Raw genomic sequence first — 22,732 nt, forward strand, 5'->3', positions numbered from 1 at the left:
TGCAAAGGTCTCTACAGGAAGCAAGGCTATGTACAGAGAGCTCAAGCCAGCATCGACACCCAAATTTTTAGTTCCTGATGGTTTCACTGTGGAATACCAGTTCCTAAATTCTCCAGTTGCCGTGGATTTCATGGTTTGCCTCTCAGCCACCCCCTCCTCCGAGGTGGAGAAGCTTGGTGTCAGCCTGTTTCCCAAGGCTGCTCTCATGAAAGCGTGTACTGACAAATATTTATTAATTTTAATGCTATAAATCTCCTCAGAAATAAGAATCCTAGATGACATTTGCAGAGAAATGGACTTACAGGCAGGCGGAATCAAGAGGAGAGATTTACTTTTATTCTGAGGGAGGGGAGGGGCGTGCATATTTCTTTTCGATTTCAACCTCTGATATGTGACTCCAAACCCAGTGAGGAGAAGCCCTGAAATCCCTGGATCTTTCTTACAAACTTCAATTCCATTTGGCTCCTAAACAAATACAACAGTAAGGCAACAAATATGAGAAAAATTATATTCACAAGAGGAAAAATAACTTACTTTGGGGTTTTATTTCATGAAGAGGTTTTTTATCTAAAAGAAAGAAAGAGAAAAAGAAAGTTGCATTTAATAAATTTACACGGAGCAGATATATTTCCTATAGCACTTTATGTCTACTTCTAACCATGAAATGTCTTTTCTGTTTTTGCAGACAGTATGGATTATGTTGTCTGTATTTTTCCTTCTTATCCTAATTTTTTTCTCTTTTGCAATGTTTTTTTGAGGATGGGTTGCTTCATTCTTTTTATGTTCCCTCAGGCTTACTAGAGTTTCTCTCTGTTGCATTTGCTAGATTCTTATCAGCACGAACAGAGCAGTGAGCTTGCAGCCTATCCCTTTTTTATATACAGCTGGAAGGCTGCTCAGGTAAGGGATGTTATTTCACTATATATGATGATAGAAAAATGAACCAGTGAATAAATATTTAAAGGGCTTCCGCATTGGTTTGCAGTTATAGCCAGGATAAAAAGTTCCAAAGTATGCCATTTATCCATTCTTGTTCCATAACAATACTGTGAGCATACTGAAGGTTTGTTCTTAAGAAATCATACTTTTGGGTATCATGTCTCTTATCTGTTAAAATGGGTACGATCTCTCTTAATGGAAAGGTGTCATTCTGTAATCATGGTATTGAGCAGTGCAGTGGTCAGATGAGATGACTAAAGAGAAAAGACATTCAGCCTCTTCCTTAAGCAGGGCCATAGGAGCCAGAGCTCAGATTGAGACATTTTTGTCAATTCTCCCGTTGCCCTCCATCCACCCTCTCCTGTCTGGTCTCCCATCACCAAGTAATCTTACAAGTCACTTTGAGACACGGCGCCTGCAGCTTACTATGTCTTATACCACCGTCCCTCCGATCCCCATTCCCCCAGCCCGGGCCTTGTCCCAGCCCACACAACTCCACCACCATGCAGAAATCTGGGACGACTACGCTTTAGACACCATGTCAAGATTCCAGAAGGTTTGCATGGTGTATTATCCCTCTTATAAGTCCCTTCATAAGACTTAGACGGAACACTGTCAGCCTGCAAGCCCTGAGGCTGTTGCTAATCATTCACAGAGTCACACTATGGTAGGGGGACCTTGAAAGGTCACCTAGTACAGTCCCCTTCCTCCATTTGCCTGAAGGCGAGCCAAGCTGGGTGAGACACTGTCATTTTGGATTATGATTTTAACTGAATCAAATCTAGCAGAGGACACATTTGAGAACTTCATAAATATTATCTGACTGACTGCACCGTGACCCCTCCCAGGCAGACAGACACGGCTGTATTCCGAATCCTTCACGGAATATCACTCACCCCAACCCGCTCCTGCACTTAAGACCAATTTTGACAGAAAGCCCTGAGAGTGTACTTTGAATTCAGCCCTTGTGTGTTTTGCTATCTGATTTGTTATGGAAGTAGCTTTTCAAAGTTGTGTGCAAATCAGTCTTGCCAATGGGCCACCTTTTCTTTTCTTTTCTTTTTTTTCTTTTTTTATACGATGGAAAAGTTAAGTGGGAAAGGGTAATTTCTGGCAAATCCTTCTTTAAAATGAAAAAATCCTCCTAAAAATAAGTTGTTCAAGTTGATATGATCATATTCCGATTTTTACACAGACAACGCTGCGTCACCCTTACTGCACAGATTCACTGCCACTAGTTTTCCTCAGAGCAGGTGGCACCTCCCAAGTCCAGATGCTAATGCACTCAAGAATTAGAATAAAACGACTTTGGGGGTTTTAACCTAACTTCAGGTGTTGCTTATTGCATGCTATCTGAGAGCATTTGGCAGGGGCACAGCGAGGCTGGCAGGCTAAGGCTAAGACATCTGAAAGTGATGCATTGCTAGAATGACACAAAGAGACGTGCAGAACATCTGTTTAGAACTCTGGCTGAGCTTAACAGTATTTTCTTCCTTCTAAACCACAGGAATGGAGATTATGCCAGGTAGCAAAATGAAACTCTATTAAAAACAGGTGAGATATATAACCATTCCCCAGGAAGATAAATTGAATACAGACAGGCTGTGAAAAAATTGGGGTGGTAGAGTTCTCCCAGTTACAGTGAGAAAGGCAGAAAGAGTGAATGGGGCTGAACAGGGCTGAGGTCCTGAGACAGAGATCTGGGTCACAGGGCACTCAGGGCAGAGGAGTGGGGTGTTCCCCACTCTGACACAGCTCTGGTGTCATCGTCATTGGCAGTGTGGTGTTGTGGGAGCAGTGCAGACTCTCAGGGCCAGAACTGGATTTAAATCTCGAACTGTCTTCATTCTATCTGTCACCTCAGTGCTCTCCACAGTAAAATGGGAATAATAATGTCCTTGAAACTTGGTACTTGGATTATACATGATAAATATAAAGCCAATAGCAAAGGGCTAGCACGTGTTCAGCATCAGTAAATGGTAGCTAATAAATGAAATTATAATTTCAACATACTATGAATAGGATCATCATCATTTGTTCAGAGTAAAAAAATGACTGTGCTACTGCTTGGAGACATGTCACACCTCCAAATCAGAAAGTCTAGTGAATTTCAGGCGTGCTTTAAGGGCAAAAATTAAGAATCTTGTGTCTAGTCCTGGCCTCCGCTTTCTGAGACTGATGGCAAGTTAAAACTTCACTTTCCTGATATGTAGAAAGACGAGCAGGAACCAGAAGACCCCTGTGGGCTCCCTAGCTTTCACCCACTATAAATCTGCAGAAGAACACCCAAAGACATTCCAGAGAAATCCATGTGAAATGATTTCCTAAAGCAGAGTAAAATTTATTCAAAGGGCTGCTGCTCTACCAAAGAATTTTTTACGCTAAGGTCCAGCATGTTTCGTGCGTCAGCGTGCATCCTTAAACAGAAAAGGCTGGAAGCTTCTGGTGTCTAAGAGAGCTTTAATCTCCCGGCACCAGCAGCAAAATTGAGTTCTGCTGTATTTTGTTAAATACCAGAATCTTGACAGCAAGCTGCTGTCATAGAGCATTTTCCCAGCCTGAAATGTCCGATCAGAGATTGTTCTCCCATGAGCTCGAGAGAAGACTACCCACTGACCTCACTATCTTTTGCAAGAACTGCCCGTTCCATACTCCAAGTTTTTTTCTTCTGTCTGCATAGGCATTTTCTTACAAGGCTCAGGAACATGCATGCACTTGGTCTTGGTCAATGAAATCCTCCACTTGAATGTTACCTTTCTCCGAGGCCGTATTCGATGACCTCTTAGTAAATCAATCCATCAAGGCCATGGTTCTTAATGTTGGCTGCACATTAGAATCATCTGGGGAGCTTTTTAAAAAATACTCATGCCTGAGCACCACTCCAAGAGCTCCTTATTAACTGGGGTTTGTGTTTTTGTAATTACTGAGGGCACCACCACTTCCTAGCAACAAATCTGGGGCTCTGTGTTCTCGACTTCAGTTACTCTCTGCCTCCTGAAAAGGCTGTGGGGTGGCTATAGTACACAGATGGACTCAGAAGGCTCTTTCTGTATCCTGCAGGCGGAGAAATGTGATTTTGATCCAGTGGCAGCTGAGCTGGAGTTTGGGAAAATCATAACAGTTTTCCCAGGGTCTAACATACATGGAGAGGTACATTCTGGGTAAATGGAAATTGATAAGACATTATAACTCAGTCTTATAATTTGTGTATTTACGAGTTAAACATGTAAAAGTGTTTTTTAATTTTGTTTTTAATAGTATCTTAAATTGTCATGTTTTCCTAAAAAAATCATTTTTCTATTTACGTAGTTTATTACACAGTTGCTGTGTCCAAAATAAAAAAAATATTCACAAGTGCAAAAGAAAAAAAAACATAATTTCTACCACCAAGAGGTTATCATTAATGTTAAGTTACATATACAAATATCAGCTTTTTCCCTTATGATTTGATACATATATAAGATAATGTGCATGAGTATATGCTTATACATATATAGCTGCAGGAAACTACATGAAATGGACAGTAATTGACCTTTTTTAGCTAAAAAATATAAAATTGTCTTTTATATATTGTTCTGCAATCTGCTTTTGTCTTTTAATACTGTAATGCAACTATTGCTTTGTGTCTGGGGCAGGTATGTGTGTGTGTGTGTCTGTAGAAGTATATATATTTAAATATGAGAGAAAGAGAGAGAGAGAAGGAGAGAGACAGCCATCCTGCCTTTTTATTTTTGGTTGTGATTCATTTCTTTTCTACCTTTCTTTAGTTTCTCGCTTCCTTTGTTACATGGATGCTTCCAAAGCATTTCCATGGTGTCCATTGTTCTTAAGAGCTATTTACAGCTGCACACCTAGTTCCCCCCACCCATCCACATCCAGCCTTATCCTTTCTCTGCCAGGGAATAAATGTGTCCAGCTGCATGTAGCCCACATCCTGGGGATCTAAAAGAGCAGGCCTGAGGAGAGGTGGCACGTGTGGACAGATGGGTTCAATCTCCCACCCATAGAGGGGTACGGGGTGCTCCTCAAAATCTATGAGTTGGAATTATTTCAAATTGGCTCCTATGTGCTTTGAATACTACACAGATATGTTTGATACGAGTCTATGTTGTTTTTTTAGATTCAGGCATACAGCCATTCACTGTGGACTAATATCCACCAGGACAGTAAGCTGGGACAGCAACTCTCCAACTAGGCAGCAACTCACAAATGTCATTATAGTTAATGACTGTCATTCTTTTATTTCACTAAACCAGTCATGTCCCATGTTTTCATCACCAAAGACCATTTTTACTATTTCCTTCTTCATACATCATATGCTTTGAAATCTTTTTCGCCCCCTAAAGAAAGATACATGTTGATTGTCTTATTTTAATTTACGCACCAGAGTCTTTGTAATCTTAAATTATTTAGGAGCTGGCTCTGAAATCTATGGAATAGTCAGTCTTTTCTGTCCATTCTCTGGCTATTTCCTTGTTCACTGGAATTATTCCCTAGCATCAACAAGCAGGAATCTACCACAATTCCACATTGCCTGCAAGTCATGGGCCAACTGCTCTGCCTACCTTTACAGTCTTGTACTAACTTGTCCCTCCATACAAAATTTGACTCAGTTTCCATAGCACCTCAGCACAAACCCATGGTCTAGTCCAATCAATCCATTAACTCTCCAGACTCACTCAGTGCTTTTGCCCATGCTGCTCCCTTTCCTTGGTGTGCCCTTCTCCCTCCAAACGTCCCATATAAAAATGTCCTGTCTCCAAGGCAGAGATCAGTTTCTGATTCCTTCATGAACTCTTTGGTGCTTGCTCTGTTTGCGGGGATCTCTTCCTTCTCTGGACAGCTTATCTTAGTTGTAGTCACTGAAATACACTGTGGACATTTTTTCAAAAACGCTCATTTGATTTATTTTATACTTTTGTCATCATTGTTCGTTATGGGTCTGGAAATGGAAATCATATTTAAATGATTAGCTTACAAATAATTGGTACTGCAACCAATCACAGCAAGAAAAATAGTGGGGAAGATGAAATTAAAAGCTATTTTCTTGATTATTTACCGAGTGGCAGAAAAGACATTGAAGTTATTGATTACCAATGTGTTTCATTTATTCATGCTTTCTGGCTTCCCCCATCACTAGAAATAATCAAGAACCAGTGTTACACCCTCTGAATGCTACCCAAGGCTGCAGGAAATCCCAGGACCTAGCAAGTCTACCTTGTATTAGCTCTGGCAGATAATTAGATAAACACGAGGCCTGCTTTGCATTGGCAACACCCCTGCGAGTGTAAGTCAGGCACACATATGACAAGTGGGGATTCTATTCTCCTCTCCTCTGGGAGCTGAAAGTTCACTTAGGCAGTCGAACATGCAGAAACACAACCACCAGCTCTTGTATACACTCTAAAATTCTTCCAATGATCAAAAACGCAGAAAAGTGGAAAGAGCATAAAACATAGCCCATCTCTAGTTTTCACCCGTTTTAGTTTGAATTTTCTCATTGCATTTTTCTTTCTGGTTCATTTTTTAAAGGTCCTGCTCAGAAACCACTCTTCAGAGATCACATTTACTGCTCGTATTACGGGGTTCGTTCAATCTTCCTTCCTCATGCTCCTCCCCCACCCCCAAGGCTTCCCAGTCTGTACAGACTATCACAAGATCTATTGCCCTCTTTAAAATGCACTCTGAGCACATCCCTGGAGGGCAAATGCAGAAAATAAGATTCCTCCCCGGGTTTTCCAGTTGGTATTGTCTGTTAGAGAAATCTCTGCTCTCCCCACAGATATCTGGATAATTAGAGAAATTTCAGGATTGAATGGCAAAAACACCTACTTGAATAAAAACTCATAAGGTTTGAGATGCACATTAGTCAACGAAAAACAGCTATATTGACATCTTCCGCATAAGAATTATTCAAGATTCCATCATGTCAACTAGGGGAAGTCAGACAGGTATCACAACAGATGACTCATGGAATGTCACTTCTAATGACAACGACCTTTCAGAATTGCCCCTTAGCCAAAGCACATGGTTAGTGTGCATTAGGAGATGTAGTCTTCCCCATTTCTTCTTTCAAATTTGAGAACTCTTTATAGGAATGTCCTTTGCATTTCCCAAACTTAGACAAGTAAGTGTATATAATGATTATGTTCACAAGTATTATTTGTATATTTCATTTTTGAGCTAAATCATTTAAATTTCTATATTTCATATCATCTTTGTTATGACTTTCTACTCATTCTCATTGATTTTTTGAGTTTGTTTTTGTGATGGATGGACAGAGTAAAAATGCTCTCCGGTCACTCCAAACACTTTCAAGTACGTGTCTACAAAGACTTTCTTATCAGAAATTGGTCTCAAATTGGTAAAATGTAATGTTTCCAACTCTCCTCCATGGGAAGATGCATATTAAAATCACTTTTGTGTCCTATGACTTATTTTACTTTGATTCCTTCCCTTCCATCTACAATAAAAATACACATACACACGGAGGCAAAACTTAATAAAAATATTTAGAGTCTATAATTCAAGCTTAAAGGAATAATCTACCAGTTAATGTCATGATGATCACTTTCCTTGCCTTAAGACAGGAGTGATATACAAATTATTTAAAAATTATTTTAAAATATCCTACAGTGTAAGTGCCAGCCTTGACATGGAGTCATGGTGGCTTTCTGCTATGTCCAGGTTTCCTGTTGTGTTCCTTTAGCTGTTGGACCATAGGGAGGTCTGAGTAGGGAATGGATGGGGATGGTGGTTGTTAAAATGGCTATTTACCAATTGCTAAGAAAATACTTAGCGGTGCCAGCCTGGTGGCACAGCGGTTAAGTTTGCATATTCCGCTTCTTGGCAGCCCGGGGTTCGCCGGTTAGGATCCCGGGTGCGGACATGGCACCACTTGGCAAAAGCCATGCTGTGGTAGGCATCCCATGTATAAAGTAGAGGAAGATGGGCATGGATGTTAGCTCAGGGCCAGTCTTCCTCAGCAAAAAGAGGAGGATTGGCAGTAGTTAGCTCAGGGCTACTCTTCCTCAAAAAAAAAAGAAAGAAAATACTTAGCAACCAATATACATAGCCTATCAGTCCTGTCTTACCAAAAAAAAAAAAAGCTTACAGAGAAATTGTGACATGAGAACCTTTGACTTGTAAATTTCTTTAAGCTTTGTCAGTCCTCATGCTAGCCACATATTTACCGACTACATTACAGACTAAGCCACTTGCATGTGGAGTATATATCTTTGTTTTCTACCCATTCCCATTACCTAGAACAGTAAATGGAATGGATTACAGTAGGTACTCAATAAATATTTGCTGAATGAATGAGTGCTGCTAAGCCTTGTATGTAATTTCAATTACAAGCACTACAAAGTCAGGGTCCATAAATTTCCTATGGTCTGTATAAATTCCTAGGACATTGTGCTTCTCAATGAAGGGATTGGAGTGGAACGCAAGAGGCCTGATTTGATAACTCAGTTCCTAGGTGAGGCTGGCAAACTGCTTTGGTGGGGTAGGGTATGGGGTTACCTTTGTTTCATTATCTAAAAGTCATCCCCCCAATCTCTGCATAAGAATCATCCAAATGGTTAATTTTAGGTACCACTGAATTACAATTTCTTCTTAAAACTGTTTAAAAAGCATATCTGAAAACACTGACATGTCAGTGGTATTATTTTCATTTTTTTATATATACACGTATAAAATATGAAATACATGTATATGCACATATATATGAAAGCTACACTCGAGATATAAAATTATAATGACTTCATGTTTTTATTCTAGGATAAAATTTGGAGATCATCTAGCCCAAACTCCTTGTTTTATAGACATGAACACGAGACACGGGATCTTGAGAAATTTGCTCCAAGTCATGCACTAGCTAACAAAGTACCTGTACTAGGACTCCTGACTCCTAGTTCAGAGTTCTTTTTGCTACCCCATGATCTCTCTCCAAATGAGCAAGGCAGTTTTCCATTCCACTGAACACTGACATCGTCCTCTACCAAACACATGTATGCAAGGCCAGATCTTTTCTTCTTATAATACTGACACTTCTCTGGAGAAAGGGAAAGGCTAGGGTTAACGATAATGTGTATTGATGTTAATATCATCTTCATTTTATGTATCACCTTTCTCAATGATCTTGAAGAGACACATATATTTAATTTGTAATTTAAAGAGAAAAGGTAGAATCAAAACAAAGAGGTTTCTCCTATCTCTATTAATTCCTTTTATTCAGCACACCCCAGAGGCCACTGAATTCTTTATGGGAGTAGATTACTCAGTTTTAAATCACATCTCTGATTGGGTTCTTGCCATTTCTTTTATAGCTGGACCACTCTATGATCTCAGACATTAAATCTTTCTAGAGTCCAGACTAATATTTCTTACTCAGGGTTTTGTAGTGTTGAATCTTGATTAAACATACTACAAATGTAGAATTTGGAAGTCACAGAATTAATAATATGGGGATAGTTTGTTTTATGTGACAGAGAACCTAAATTTTGGAAACTTCCTGATTAGAAGGAACCTTGGATATCAGTAGTTACTGACATCCAAATCTATTAAATATTGGAAAAAACATGGCAAAATTGCTAATTTGGGGATGTGGAAATGTGGAATAAGGGAAATACTAGACATGTAACCAATGTCATTGTTTCAGAATGACTGGCAGGAGAGTAGTAATCCTGGGATCTGTGGATTGCTATATAGCCTGGTAATGTGTATATTGGCTTTTGTTGTCCCCAACGAGAAAGGGCTTTTGAATTTGCATTGACAAATGAGGCTTTGCTTTATAAAAATTTTTCTCAGGAGGCTGTTAGAACATGTGTATTTCATAACATGAGGGAAACCTCCATATCCTGCTCCCAGTATTGTGAGGACTGATTTTTTCACTTAGGAATCATCCAGGCCCCTCTCCTGGACCTTGCCCTTGAGTTATTTTTATTCAGTGGTTAGAATCATAGAATTTTAGAACTAGTTGGGACCTCATCGATCACCTGGTCTGTCTCCTCCTCAGGACCAAATCCCGCATGCAAACGAAGATTGGAAAATCAACAGCTATTCATTCAGTCACTTATCAAAAGTTCTGGGAAAGGATATTGGAACTTTGTTCTGACGTGGAGTGTAAGAATCCTCATGAATTGCTGGGGTCCTCCTAAACTCTGTTTTCCTACAACTGGCAGTATGTCTCAAGTTACTGCTCAGGACTCGTCTGTATAAAGAATGCAATTTGCGTCTCTTAGGGATTTTGATGCCAAGTACATTCTATTAGGAATACTATATTAGCCAGATATATCAGGACATGTTTTAACAAAATATTTAAAGTGTCACATTGTTCATACTTTTGCAGAACACAGAAAATATAGCTTTTCTGCCACAGGAATCTCTTTATTAGAAGATACACACACAATATAGTTATTATTTATCCAAATGGAGTGCTTACTACGGATGCTAAATGCTCTATTAGAAAGAACCTTTCCTAATAGACGCTATTATAACTTTATTTTATAGAGGAGTAAATTTAGGCTTAGAGAAATTAGGAAACTTTTGCTCATAGTATTGCAATCAAAATGCGAATTCAAGCAATGGGACCCCTGATCCCTGCTTCTTTCTTCAACCTGTTCTTTATCTATGGGATAAATGGTCGAATCCTCTACGCTCAGTTCATTTACTTCTCCCAATTCTCAGTTCGTGTCCATTTCTTATCTTCCAATAAGAGAATAACCAGTTTCAACTCAGAATCACAGAGGAGCTTGGAAGGCTATTCAGCCTTGAAAGCCGGATGAACCCAGGCCCATCCTGGGCCCAGCCCTCAAGGAAGCTCAACTTCTGTACCTTCTAACAATCCCCAGTTCGGAAGCGCCTTCCAGTGCTCCTTGGGGATGTCATCGACAAAATATTTCTCTTTTCTCTGTAATGGATTTGCATTCCCACCCACTTTCTGGTTCTATGTCGAAAATTCCACTTCCTTAAGAAATGTTTTTAACCTTTCTAATGGGTTTTCTGTCTCCAATTTACACTGTCACGGGGATCTGTTCATATTTGTCTGTTTAGTTTTCTTGGGTTTATGATCTGTTTTTGTCTTTTTTCTCTCTCTCTCTAAGTAATGTGATCTGAGGTAATGTATCCTGCTCTCCAGCTGCCCAAATTTAATTTTAAAGTCCTTCCTCTTTACTGTGGTGTTTTATTTCAATTCCTCTCATAAAATGAACAAAGTTAACAAGATGTCCCTGAGAGAAACAATCTTCCAGAGATCATGTTTCTGAGGCATGACACATACTTCCTGTCCAATTTCACCAGAAAACTGGAAGCATAGTATGAAAGTATTCATTGAAATATGTTGGAGGGAACAGTGTATGGAAATAGGAAACAGGAATAAGAAGAAGTGGATGGAAGAGAGAGACAGGCAGAATCAATGCCTTGACTTCTGTTAGCTGAGAATGAATTTCTTACCTAGGTTATTCTATCACGACGATGTACATAGAGCCAAGGTCTATGAGGAAATAAACAGAAGATGGTGACAGAGGAAAACTCCTGGGTGACAAAGGGCATGTTAAGTGTATCAGAGCTGGGTGATAACCACAGCCACAGATTTTTAATGGCTTGCAAAATACACATCAATCATGGATCAATGGATGAAGGCCAAACCTTAATCGGAAGGGGGATTACGTTCAAAAAACAATCAGATGTCATCATCTTTTTATTAACAAGGCATAAAAGTAGAAAAGCCTAGAGTAAGTGGAAAACAAAGAGGGGAGAATTTGCGTGTGTGATTTATTCTTTATGCTCTTTATGCTCAATTCCACTCAGGATTTGGCACTCGAGTGCAAGTCTTCTTAGCACGAGGCACAAAAATGATAGTTTTTAGCCTTGTAGAACTGAAAAAAAAAGGCTTTCACTAAGACTCATAAGTATCGAGATATCTCTGCTTTATTTTCTTTTTTAATTAAGCACAATGGAAACTTTGGTTGTGAGCCACTTCACTCTGTCTTGTTAAAGCTTGTTACTCGCTGGTCTTCTTATTGGGTCCCATAATGGGAAAGTGTTTTTTTGGGGCATAGGGGAGAGATTGTTGCTAAGCTGCTAATGACACCATATGTGTCCAAATCTACATTCTTATTATTCCTGTGTGTCTGCAATATGATATCCACATTTGCTATGCAGTATACATGAAGGCAACCCTGAATTAATCAGTTGTTTGTTACGCAGAAAGGCAGTTATTGGGAATTTCTAGGAAAAATCTTTATGTAAAAAGGAGAACCTACTATGTCTATAAATAGAATAGAAATGGGTCTGTAATATTCAAATGACTTGGAAGAATTAGCAACCAGTAGGAAACTTCATGACAACTTAAGGATGCATTGTGTTAGCATGTTCTCTTGCTGATGCCATTTTCATGTCTTTGCTATATAGTTTCACTATGCCATAATTAAGCAATTGTGCAGTGCAGCTGGCCCTGAAATATGAACTTGTCCAACAAAAAGTTTAAGAATGAGTCAAGTATGATTCCTGACTCTTTGCCCAAAGAAAGGAAATGATGGGTTTTGTTTTAGTAAAGAGAAATTCATCCTTTATAATCCTGTGTACTGTACAAAATACGCCTTCCGTAAACCAGTAGCAAAAAGTAAGAGTCGTTTCGGATGTACTGAACTAACTCCGGAATGAAAATTCTCTTCTTCAGTGCCCTAGGATATACAGAGAAGGGACCCAGGTAATTACTGTAATGGATAACAATGAAGCTTAGAATGGTCCAAGAGAAAATGCTTACCAAGGCAACCTTTATTTTGATGTGATTACAGGCTCACCTTTTCAGGTGTTTCCTTTAGGTCATTTAAGAAGGTCATTCAAAAGACAATGTGGTTAGATTATTAGATGTGGCTTGGGATGTTTATTTAAAACTGCTATTGTATAGATGTCTTTATCCTTGATGTGATTTCTAAACTGTCAATTCAAATTTTTCTTATCAATGTACCCATCAGAAACGAAAACAAACCACCATTGAACTGATATTTCAGTGTTTGAAGTGTCAATGTTGAACTGACCTATCTTACATCTAGACAAGAAGGACAGATTAGCCATCAGCAGCTCAGCCTTGGAGACTTCCTCTCTCTTTCAGGCCCCTGTGACATTTCTCTGGCTTCAGTCCCACTACACATCTGGGCACTAATCCCCTCTGAAGCAGATCCACTTAATCTTTTGAAGCCAAAGCCCTGAGTTTCATAGCTGCTGGAACAAAGGGAGGGGGAGCAGGCTTCTCTTTTCCTCAGGATCATACTAAACACCACAACATTTCACCCTTCTCTTCCTGTCATGTGTATGTTATTTACCTCTGGCTGTGATCCCCAGACCATGGAAGTAGCTAAGTTCAGCAAGTAGAAACAACATCGGTCAGAAAACTACCTGATTCTGGTGTTTAAGCTTAGAAAGCATGGATCCACAAGTTATTGTTTCTTGACAATTAATATACCACATAATTATCTTTCTGGAAAAAAATAATGCTCTAGCATAAAGGGCTTGGCTGTTTAGTTTATGCTTTCAATTTGAATCCTTGGACTAACTGCTATTGGCAAAACTGCCTAATCTTACTCTCACCCGTCTCGGAGCATTTATTTTCTTGTTGAGAGCATTTAGGTGTGGCCATCTGTGATAGCATAACACTAAGGTTCTGCGCTCCAGTCACAATTGACCAAGCAACAATCACACCCAAATATTAAAGTGATCATTCAGAGCTGGCAGCTCCATCTCTAGGAGAAATGCAGCCCTCAGGGACAACAAGGGAAATCCAGATGCTTTGTTGAAAGCTAAATAAAGTCAAAGAACTGTAGGTCATCCGAGTGCCAAGCAATGTCATTGTTAAACCTCTAAGACGAGTTGGGAATTGAGGAACTGCTTTAGGGTCATGTTTGGCATAAAGGGAAAAAATTAGGATGAAGGAAATTCCCAAATTGCAACATGACCTAGATCCTTCACAAAGCTACTGCTCCATAAAGCTATTGCCAAATGTCATTTTAATCAACTCCAGCCTTCATTGGATCTCTATCTTGAGAGCACAGCTAGTTTCACCAAGAGCAGTCAGCCAGAGTACCAGCGAAAAGCACAGAGTGATGTTGGCATCATTATCTGCATTGCTGTTCATTACTTTCTGCAGAGATAATAAAATGTTATCCATTTTTGTTGACATTGGTAACCCACTGTTGTCTAAAAGGACAGAATATATCCTGGTGTCAGGCTCTTCCAAACACACCTCTTTCCCACTGATATGTAAATATATCTCATTCTTCTCTGTGATTTCATAGGAGATTTACTCTTTTTCCCTTAAAAATCTTAGTCACTGTGGGGCTGGCCCCGTGGCCGAGCGGTTAAGTTCGCGCGCTCCGCTGCAGGCGGCCCAGTGTTTCCTTGGTTCGAATCCTGGGCGCGGACATGGCACTGCTCATCAGACCACGCTGAGGCAGCATCCCACATGCCACAACTAGAAGAACCCACAACGAAGAATACACAACTATGTACCGGGGGGCTTTGGGGAGAAAAAGGAAAAAATAAATATTTAAAAAAAAAAAAATCTTAGTCACTGTAACCATCAAGAGTCTCTGATTGTATTTGACAGACATATTAATGTGCATACTATGGAGGTAAAAGATAGTAGGAAAACCATTCTTAGATAGAAAAGGAAATACATGCATGAATAGAAAGGAAAGGCTCACATAGCATTTTAAACCCATGGGGCAATTTAACAGAGGTCTTACTTCCCATGCTGAACACATTCCAAACCTCCTTGTCTTCCTAGCTATTTTATTTCCACTACACAAAAATAGAAACAGAATACCCACTAAACTACACGTATGTGACTAAAAACCGTACACAGCCAATGTCCATCATAAGGGTTCATTGAGTAAACAAATGAATTGCTTAAAGTGACTGCCTGAACTATGGCCAAGACTGGCTCCAAAGAAAGAACTAAGCTTTGGAACTTCACAAGTACATATGCATCTGAGATAGTTAATTTTATGTATCAACCTGACTGGGCCATCAGGTGCCCAGATACTTGATCAAACATTATGCTGTGAGGGTGTTTTCAGATGAGATGAACATTTAAATCAGCAGACTCAGAAAACCAGATTGTCTTCCATAATGGTGAGTGGGCCTCATCCAATCAGTCGAAGGCCTGATCCGCCCCAAGTAAGAGAATTCTCCTGCCTGACAGTGTTTGAACTGGGACATCAGCTCTGTAGATTTTGGACTTGTCAACCTCCATAATAATATGAGCCAATTCCTTATAATAAACCTCCTTATATACCTATCTATCTGTGTGTATATACATGTACAGCGTATATGTCCTATTGGTTCTGTTTCTTTGGAGCACCCAGATGAATACACATCTCAGACTTTAGAGTTGGAATCGACGTGGGCCGGTATACTCTCAGTTCCGGTAGTTCCTTTCAGCCCTAAACAGAACTCTTACTCAAATGACAAATGACTACATATTGCAATACAAGTGAAAATAAATAACATTCATGTATTTAATAATAACTTTTTCTTACTTTAGGAGCTAACTATTTTCTGTCTTCAATCAGTAACTCTAAGATTAAGCCTTAGTCAACTAAGGTTGAAGTCTGATAATCCATAAACTTTTTTCCCCAAGTGCAAGTTCAATCAGTGGTTGATAAGAAAGGATATTAATATGATACAGAAAATTCAACCAGTGACCAAAGAGTCATATTATGAATGGCTCCTTAGAAGACAAATGAGATTTACAGTCCTAACTGTATCAATTAAAAAATATGGCTATGTGTTTAACAAGTAGTCTCACCTCAAAGGTATATTTCAAATAAACCGGTGCTAGTCAAGTGTAGTCACAACCACGTTTCCTTAAAGCTCTTGCTATGGAGCTTGTGTTAAATTTCCTTACCTGTTGGAAGGGAGAAGGTGTTTTGAGGAAGGCAAATGGTTGGGATGTACGTATTGGGGATCACAGCCCTGCCATCACTGAGAATGCTGGCTAGCTTGGCTTCTATTACAGTCCCTTGTCTTGCATTTGACACATGCAGGTCACTTAGTACTGGTACTGAACAAAGCAAGGCACTGTGGGGTATTAGTAAGTGCTCCTTTCAATGCATTGACAATTTCAACCAATGTATTAACCCTACAGATTTGTTTTGAAAATACAACAGCTAGCACGTTTGAAGATGCTTGCTTTTAAGGGTACTCAGTCACATTGATGCAGAAAATTAAATCCAAATTAGATACTTCCTTCATACTGTCCTGTTCTCACATAAAAGTGACACGGATTCCTGAAAAGATGACCAAATATTGAGCCACATTATTTTTGGCTGGATATTTCCCAAGAAGCCAACCCAACTGTAGAGAATAAGTCTGCCTTGAATCTCCTGTTTCTTAAGGACCTAAGCAAAATCAATACATCTTAGTTAACTGAATGGGAAAATGGAGAAGAGATTAATATTTATTGAGCACCTACTCTGTCCCATGGAATATTCAAATATATTCTTTTATCACTGAGTCTTGACAATAACCAAAAATAGGTTCCATTTTTGGTACTTACAGTCAAAGAAGTTAAGCAGTTAAGTGACTTGTCCAGGGTCACAAAGCTAGTAAGGGATAGCACCAAATTAAAACTTGTCTCTATGTGACTCTATTTGATTCTCTCATACTTTCTCACCCAGGCAGACAGTCACCTGGAGACCATAACAGTGTAATCTCAGGAATAAAGCTAAGGCCTGGGAGTTTCAAAATGAACATTCTATTTCGTGCTCTGCCAGACCAATTTGATACAAAGCCACCCAGTTCCTCAGGCGGCATATTTTTTCCCACCATTTGTAAGATAACCATCACAATATATGTCCCATGCCACAGATCCATGCTTTCTGGAGATTATTAAATGCTTTACAGTACTGTAAAATTCTTGGGAGAAATATAATCATATGGTGATCAGTATCAGAATTTCACCAAACTTAAGAATGGTGGCTCCTAAAGGAAAAGAACAGCTAAGTTAAACAGTCTACAACATTTTCTCAAATCATTCCTCTTAAAATCTTACCTGATTAGATTAGTAATTAGTATACACATTTATGACACTTGCAGCGATGAAATATTTAAAATTACCCCATCTCTACTAAAAATGTATTTGTCTCATTTTTCACACTTTTCACCCATTTTCTTTCACTCTTGGTAATTTTGTTTTCTACTAACTTATCTCATCAAATTAATGGTTGTGACAGTTCTTTTCATATTATGGACAAACACTGAAGACGTGAAACAGAAGGTGTTACCTAGAATGCAGAGACCGTCCGTGCAGTTTTCGGATTCCTGGCTTAGACCTTCACAGAATTTGCCCCCATTTCTTGGGGGTGGTGCCGTGCACTCCCGGATCCGCAAATGTTCACACTCTGGACTGCAGACTGACCACTCGCTCCACACTTCCCAGCTCCCATCCACTTCAAAGGGAAACGAAAGGAACCATTATTAGAATGAATTAGGTAGCTATAAGGAGACTCACCCCAGGACTACTGTTGTTCTTACAACTGAATTTTGAAGAACTAACCACTACAACAAAAACAAAATAATGTATCTGTTTATCTTCTCTCCATGGTTTCTTTTCTAAACAGATAGGCTAATGAATGCAGTGGTGTAATTCTCTTGCTATTTCAGGATGAGTCCTATTACTGAATTTCAGCAAGCATTCGAATTACCAGTGCCCTTGGGTTGGCTAATAATATCATTATCCACTCTTTCTCAGTCTTTCATGCCCAAGTGCATCTTAGACGGACAGATAAACTATGTGCAGTAACCACTGGTAATCACCACTTGGTACGGGTTGACAGTAAAGAACAGAGAATGGAATGAACTCTCTTTAAGCTCTAGAAATCTCTAAACAATAAAAAGTTAAACTGATATATATTGATAGTATTAAACTAAAACAGGTCAGTCAAACCCCAAGACACTAGGACTTACATAAACAGAGTTTCTTGGGTCATGGATTGCTGCCATATGTAGCAACAAACAAACTGAATCCAATTCCACTACAAATCAACCCTAGAAATGATGACAGCTGTTGGAAGCAACTGTTCCATTACTCCCTAGGAATAGTCCAACCATGCTTATGTGGGCTATTTAAGATGCTTTACTTTTTAATGTAGAGCTATTAGTTGAGAATAGGATAACAGCAAAAATACTGAACTTGAAGCAAAATGTCTGACTCCTTGTTTTGGTTCTGTCATCTTATTAGCTGAGCAACCATGGGCAAATCACTTAGACTCACTTTACCATTTCTGTCAACTGGGGATAAGAAAACTCACAACACAGAATTCAATGACGTTCCATGTGTAAAAGTATCTTGCACAGTACCTGGCACATAGTAAGCACTCAATAAATGTTTATTGAATACGAGTTCAAAATGAAACTCCGAGAATATGCTGCTGGTAGGAGCCTCACCTTGGGTTTGAGTGGAACTAGATTTGAAATTTTAAAGACATGAGGCTCTAGTCCAGTGTCCTCAGAGTTAATGTTTTATAATGCTTGTGAGACTCAGATCAATTTATTTCTCAGTGGGAGGATATGCTTCCCATAAAGGAAGTCATCTTCCATCTCATCTCTTTCTTATTGTATAAATCAGGTTAGAGCCAGTGAGAGACAAACAAAAGAACTTATAAAAGCCATACTTGATAACTGAAGTCTCTCTCTATTCAGAAAGGAAAGCAAACATAGACCAAATGTAAAATATAAACTTCTTTGATACTGTACAATCTCTGCCAATTGCACTGTCGATAAATACAAAACTAAGTCTGATAAGGTCAGTTGGTTGGTAACCAATGATAAAGGGTCAAATTTTTGGTAACTGTTTTGTGCTCACAGACAACTCAATCCCCGCTAGCTATTATACAAATGAATGCTACAACATGGGAGAACCCAAGGAGAGAAGGGGATGGCTTAGCCTAACAAAACACTGGTAGTGTAAAAATACTTCAAAGCATTTGGCTTATTGATGGTAAGTGTCCAGGGTCATTGAGGATTTAAAAAAAAATTTGCCTCCAAACAGGGGTATTTCACCCATGTTCTTGCCATTACAATGAGTTCCATGTTAGCACTTTGGACAAAGGTTCCATTCTAAGAACTAAGGAGTAGGTAACTTTGGGAAGGAAGGTTATATTGAATGCTTCACACCAGCTTAATAGTGTTGGTGGATCAGAAGGGAAAAGGTGATCTACACATATCTCACCAGGACAAAGAGAAGTGCAGGTTATTTTCTGCACTGACATGCCCTCACAAAAGGCCCCACCATTGAGAGGAGCTGGGTTGGTGCAGGTCCGGGAACGTTTCTGCCATCCTCTACCACAGCGAACATTGCAGGCTGACCACTCTGTCCAGGAAGACCAGCCTCCATTCACTGAGAGAGAAAAATGGGGAGGGGAGAAAAAAAGGAGAGAGGTTTTTACTGATTGCCTACTATGTGCAAGCCACTGTGCCAGGTATTGTGAGTTGGGCATCCAGGGACCAAGAGACTGTGCGGACGCCCACTGGTTCTCCATCGTGGGGCACAGTGGGGCTTCCCTCATCTCTGCGCCTCAGTCTACTCATATGATATAGGAGGAACACAGAGAATTTTCTTTGCAGGGAAATTATGAAAAATGCGAAGAACTCATCAAAATATGTCTAAACCACTTGAAAATCCAGAGTATAAGAAGAAAATATCAGCATTTGAATTTCTACTACTTGAAGCGCTTCAAAAATAAATCCCAGGGCTCTTCTATTATGGAAGGGATTGCCTTTACTTAAATAACTGGGAATTTCTTTTATATAACACGTGAGATATTTAGCATACAGTAATGTTTGTTTTGGGTAGCTCCAAGAGAGGAACTGCTTACAGCAGGACTGGAGAGGATGGGGGTGCATATTGGGTTTGGGAAGGAGGGGAAGCAGAAGTTGCCCACCTCAGTTATTTTCAAACATAAGCACAATAGAAGAAAATAAACAACTTTTAAAATTATTTTTAAAAGAGAGAGATTGGAAATGTCATTGACTATCTCAGAAGTCCAATACTGGAGGGAAGAGCAAACACATTAATGGGAACAGAAGTGTAGTCTCACCTTCCAAATAAGAGAGGCAGGAGAGAGCGCTGTAGCGGATGACCACTAAAGTCCTCTCAAGTTCTTAAAGTTGAAAGTATTAATAAAATACACTTCCCTCTACTTTTCTGCTTTCCATCCTCCCTATCCATTCCTGGCCTTTGGGCTGGTCTTACCATAAACCACCACTGTGGCTGACAGGCTCCTCCTCTTGGCCACGATGTTGGCTGCCATGCAGGTGTAATTCCCTGAGTCCGAGAGCCGAGCCTGCCTGATAATGAGGTTGTGGTCAGCTCTGGTGTCAATGTTCTCATCTTGTTCAGAGTCAATGGGCTCCTCATTTTTTAGCCATTCCACCTATAAGAAGAAAGGAAAGTTTACTTTGCAAGTCATTAAAAAAATGTCTTTTCTGGAATTGGAAGGTGAGCAGTTCCGGTGTGTCGGAGAGAGATGTACTAACATACAGAGCAGTAGCAATGATTTTTTTAAATCTTTATTCCATTTCTCAACCCTTTTATTTAGTAAATTTCGTATGTTCAGGAAATGAATACTCAAGTTAATAAACTGGAGGCGGTAAAAGAACATAAATATCCTATTGACTTTGACCCATTTTCTAAAAATGCAGTGGAAGAAAGAAAAGAGATGACTGTAATTAGGTCATTTCATTATATTTTATTTTATTACAACTCTGGTGATGATGACAATGTTTCAATAACTAGTCCAAAATGGAGTTCAGAAAATCAACACAAATATGCAGAATTTGTATTCTGTGCTGAGAGGATATTATGTTGTCAGACAAGGTTTCAAGTCAATATGTTTGCACTTAAATTTTAATAAAGGCATGATAATGTATAAAAGCCGATGTAATACAGATTTGGGTAATCATAGGCACATAAATTAAATTTCCCTAGTTTTGGGGATACCTTTCTTTGTTGATCACTTATGCCATTCCTTGAATGATTCAAGAACAATTAGGCCGGGTTAGGCACCCGACACATTTAAGGCCCAGCCTCTCTTCTGGAGGAGCTCACTTGACACATCTTCTGAGCGTAGGCTAGTCCCATCTCTGATTTCTTTTCTCCAGCTTGCTCTTGGAGAACCTATTTCCCTCTTTCCAGTTCCACCATAATCCTATCCTTGGCCCAAACTTCTCTTTCCTTGGACACATGAAGAAGACACACATGGAACCTTCTACTACCTCGATGCCCATCCTCCTCCCAAGTTGAGGTGCACCGCCCCTAACTGCCCTATTTTCTCAACCAGGCCAGTCTTCTCCCAAACTAACTGTTTGCCTTCCTCATTTTGTCCTCTGCTTCCACATCCAAACAACATTTGCACTCTCTAGTGCCATCTTGGTAGCACTAGATACATCTCTTGCTTGAAAACAACCATTTAGCTCTAGTTATCAGCATATGTTATACACAGAAATTTAACAGACATATCAAAACTGTAATTTAACACAGAAAGCAATGGCAGTAACTACACCACAGAGACATCACAGAGAAGCATATGCATCAGGGGACTTTTCATCATACTCTGCCAACCATTAGCACAGATAATTGAAAGTTGGTTTTAGAATAAGATGTCTAATTTTGTGTTTAAATCTAAAGAATTCTAATTTATCACCAATAAATAAGTGGCATCTGTTATATAACAATTTGATTTAATAAGGATTTTTGATTTCTACAGAAAAGGGATTTATCAGAAGAGAACCTATAATGATCTTTTAGTACGTATCCCAAGTACTACCCCATTAACGAGAGTTGGAGTACCAAACATCATCATCATCCAAAATCTACCCTAGAAAAGGTCAATTTTAGAAAAGAAAATGATATCAAATAACCAAAAGGAGAGATCTGAGAACTGTTTTAAAACATCAAGAAGGGCTGGAAAAGCAACGTGGTGCAGGTCCATGAAGCAAAGAAGCAAGCTTGCCTACCAACCCCCGGAAGTTCCTGGTGATGCCCTCAGGCATTGTTAATTTCCTGCTCTTGCTATTTGTGGAACCTAGAAAGCTGTTCCCTCATGTTCCCACCTGAGTCATAGTCTGTTTCCATACTTACCCCCAAACAACTGGTCAGGAAGTTGGGAAAGTCTGGCCCTGTTCCATAAGTAAATTATTTCTAGTGAATAAAAGCCAGAGAGAGCCCTGGGGGCAGTGTCTCTGGAGGCGGAACTCAAAGGATCCCCCAACACCTGGAAATCAAAGAAAGCTTTCTCCAACCAATCTTGGCAAAAAGGAAATTAAAGCCACAATCATCAAGTAGAGGTCTAGCTTCAAATTGAAAACGCTTATAAAAATAAATCACACACAAAGTTAAGTGGCCAGTAAACTAGGAAAATACTTGCCACAAATTTGATAGACAAAAGGTTAATAATATGATGATCTGAGGAATAATAATCTGACCAGCTCAAGTTCTCATATAAGTCGATGATAAAATCCCATCAGAGGTAACAGCGCATAAAGATAAGAATACGTTTCATTGAAGGAAAAAAGAAATACATGGTAATTAAACAACTGAATAAATATTCTACACCATTAATAAAAAACTGAAACAACAAAATAATTAGATTTTTCCTACGAAAATAACAAAGATTAAAATTACTCACACACATACATATACACATAGTTTTTATTTTTGCAGTTGGTTTGTTTTTTGCTGAACTTGGAGAGCACGGGGCATTTCCGCTATTGATGCTCTATCATAGTC

General features: G+C 39.3%; 1 protein-coding gene across 8 annotated transcripts in view; it reads right to left on the reverse strand.

Moving 5' to 3' along the window:
• The window catches only part of UNC5D (unc-5 netrin receptor D), a 503,297-nt gene that overhangs the window by 86,904 nt on the left and 393,661 nt on the right, over positions 1–22,732 (reverse strand). For 3 of the 8 annotated variants that reach the window (XM_070499923.1, XM_070499925.1, XM_070499927.1), the window contains exons 5-8: positions 20,198–20,378; positions 19,175–19,342; positions 17,229–17,393; positions 535–567 (exon numbers count right to left, since the gene is read on the reverse strand). In XM_070499923.1, the coding sequence (XP_070356024.1) occupies positions 535–567; positions 17,229–17,393; positions 19,175–19,342; positions 20,198–20,378 (547 nt within the window). The remainder of the gene's footprint in view (positions 1–534; positions 568–17,228; positions 17,394–19,174; positions 19,343–20,197; positions 20,379–22,732) is intronic. The other 5 variants (XM_070499928.1, XM_070499930.1, XM_070499926.1 and 2 more) reach the window with 4 other exon arrangements.

This window comes from Equus asinus, chromosome 27 (genome assembly GCF_041296235.1).
Source record: "Equus asinus isolate D_3611 breed Donkey chromosome 27, EquAss-T2T_v2, whole genome shotgun sequence".
Classification (NCBI taxonomy): domain Eukaryota; kingdom Metazoa; phylum Chordata; class Mammalia; order Perissodactyla; family Equidae; genus Equus; species Equus asinus.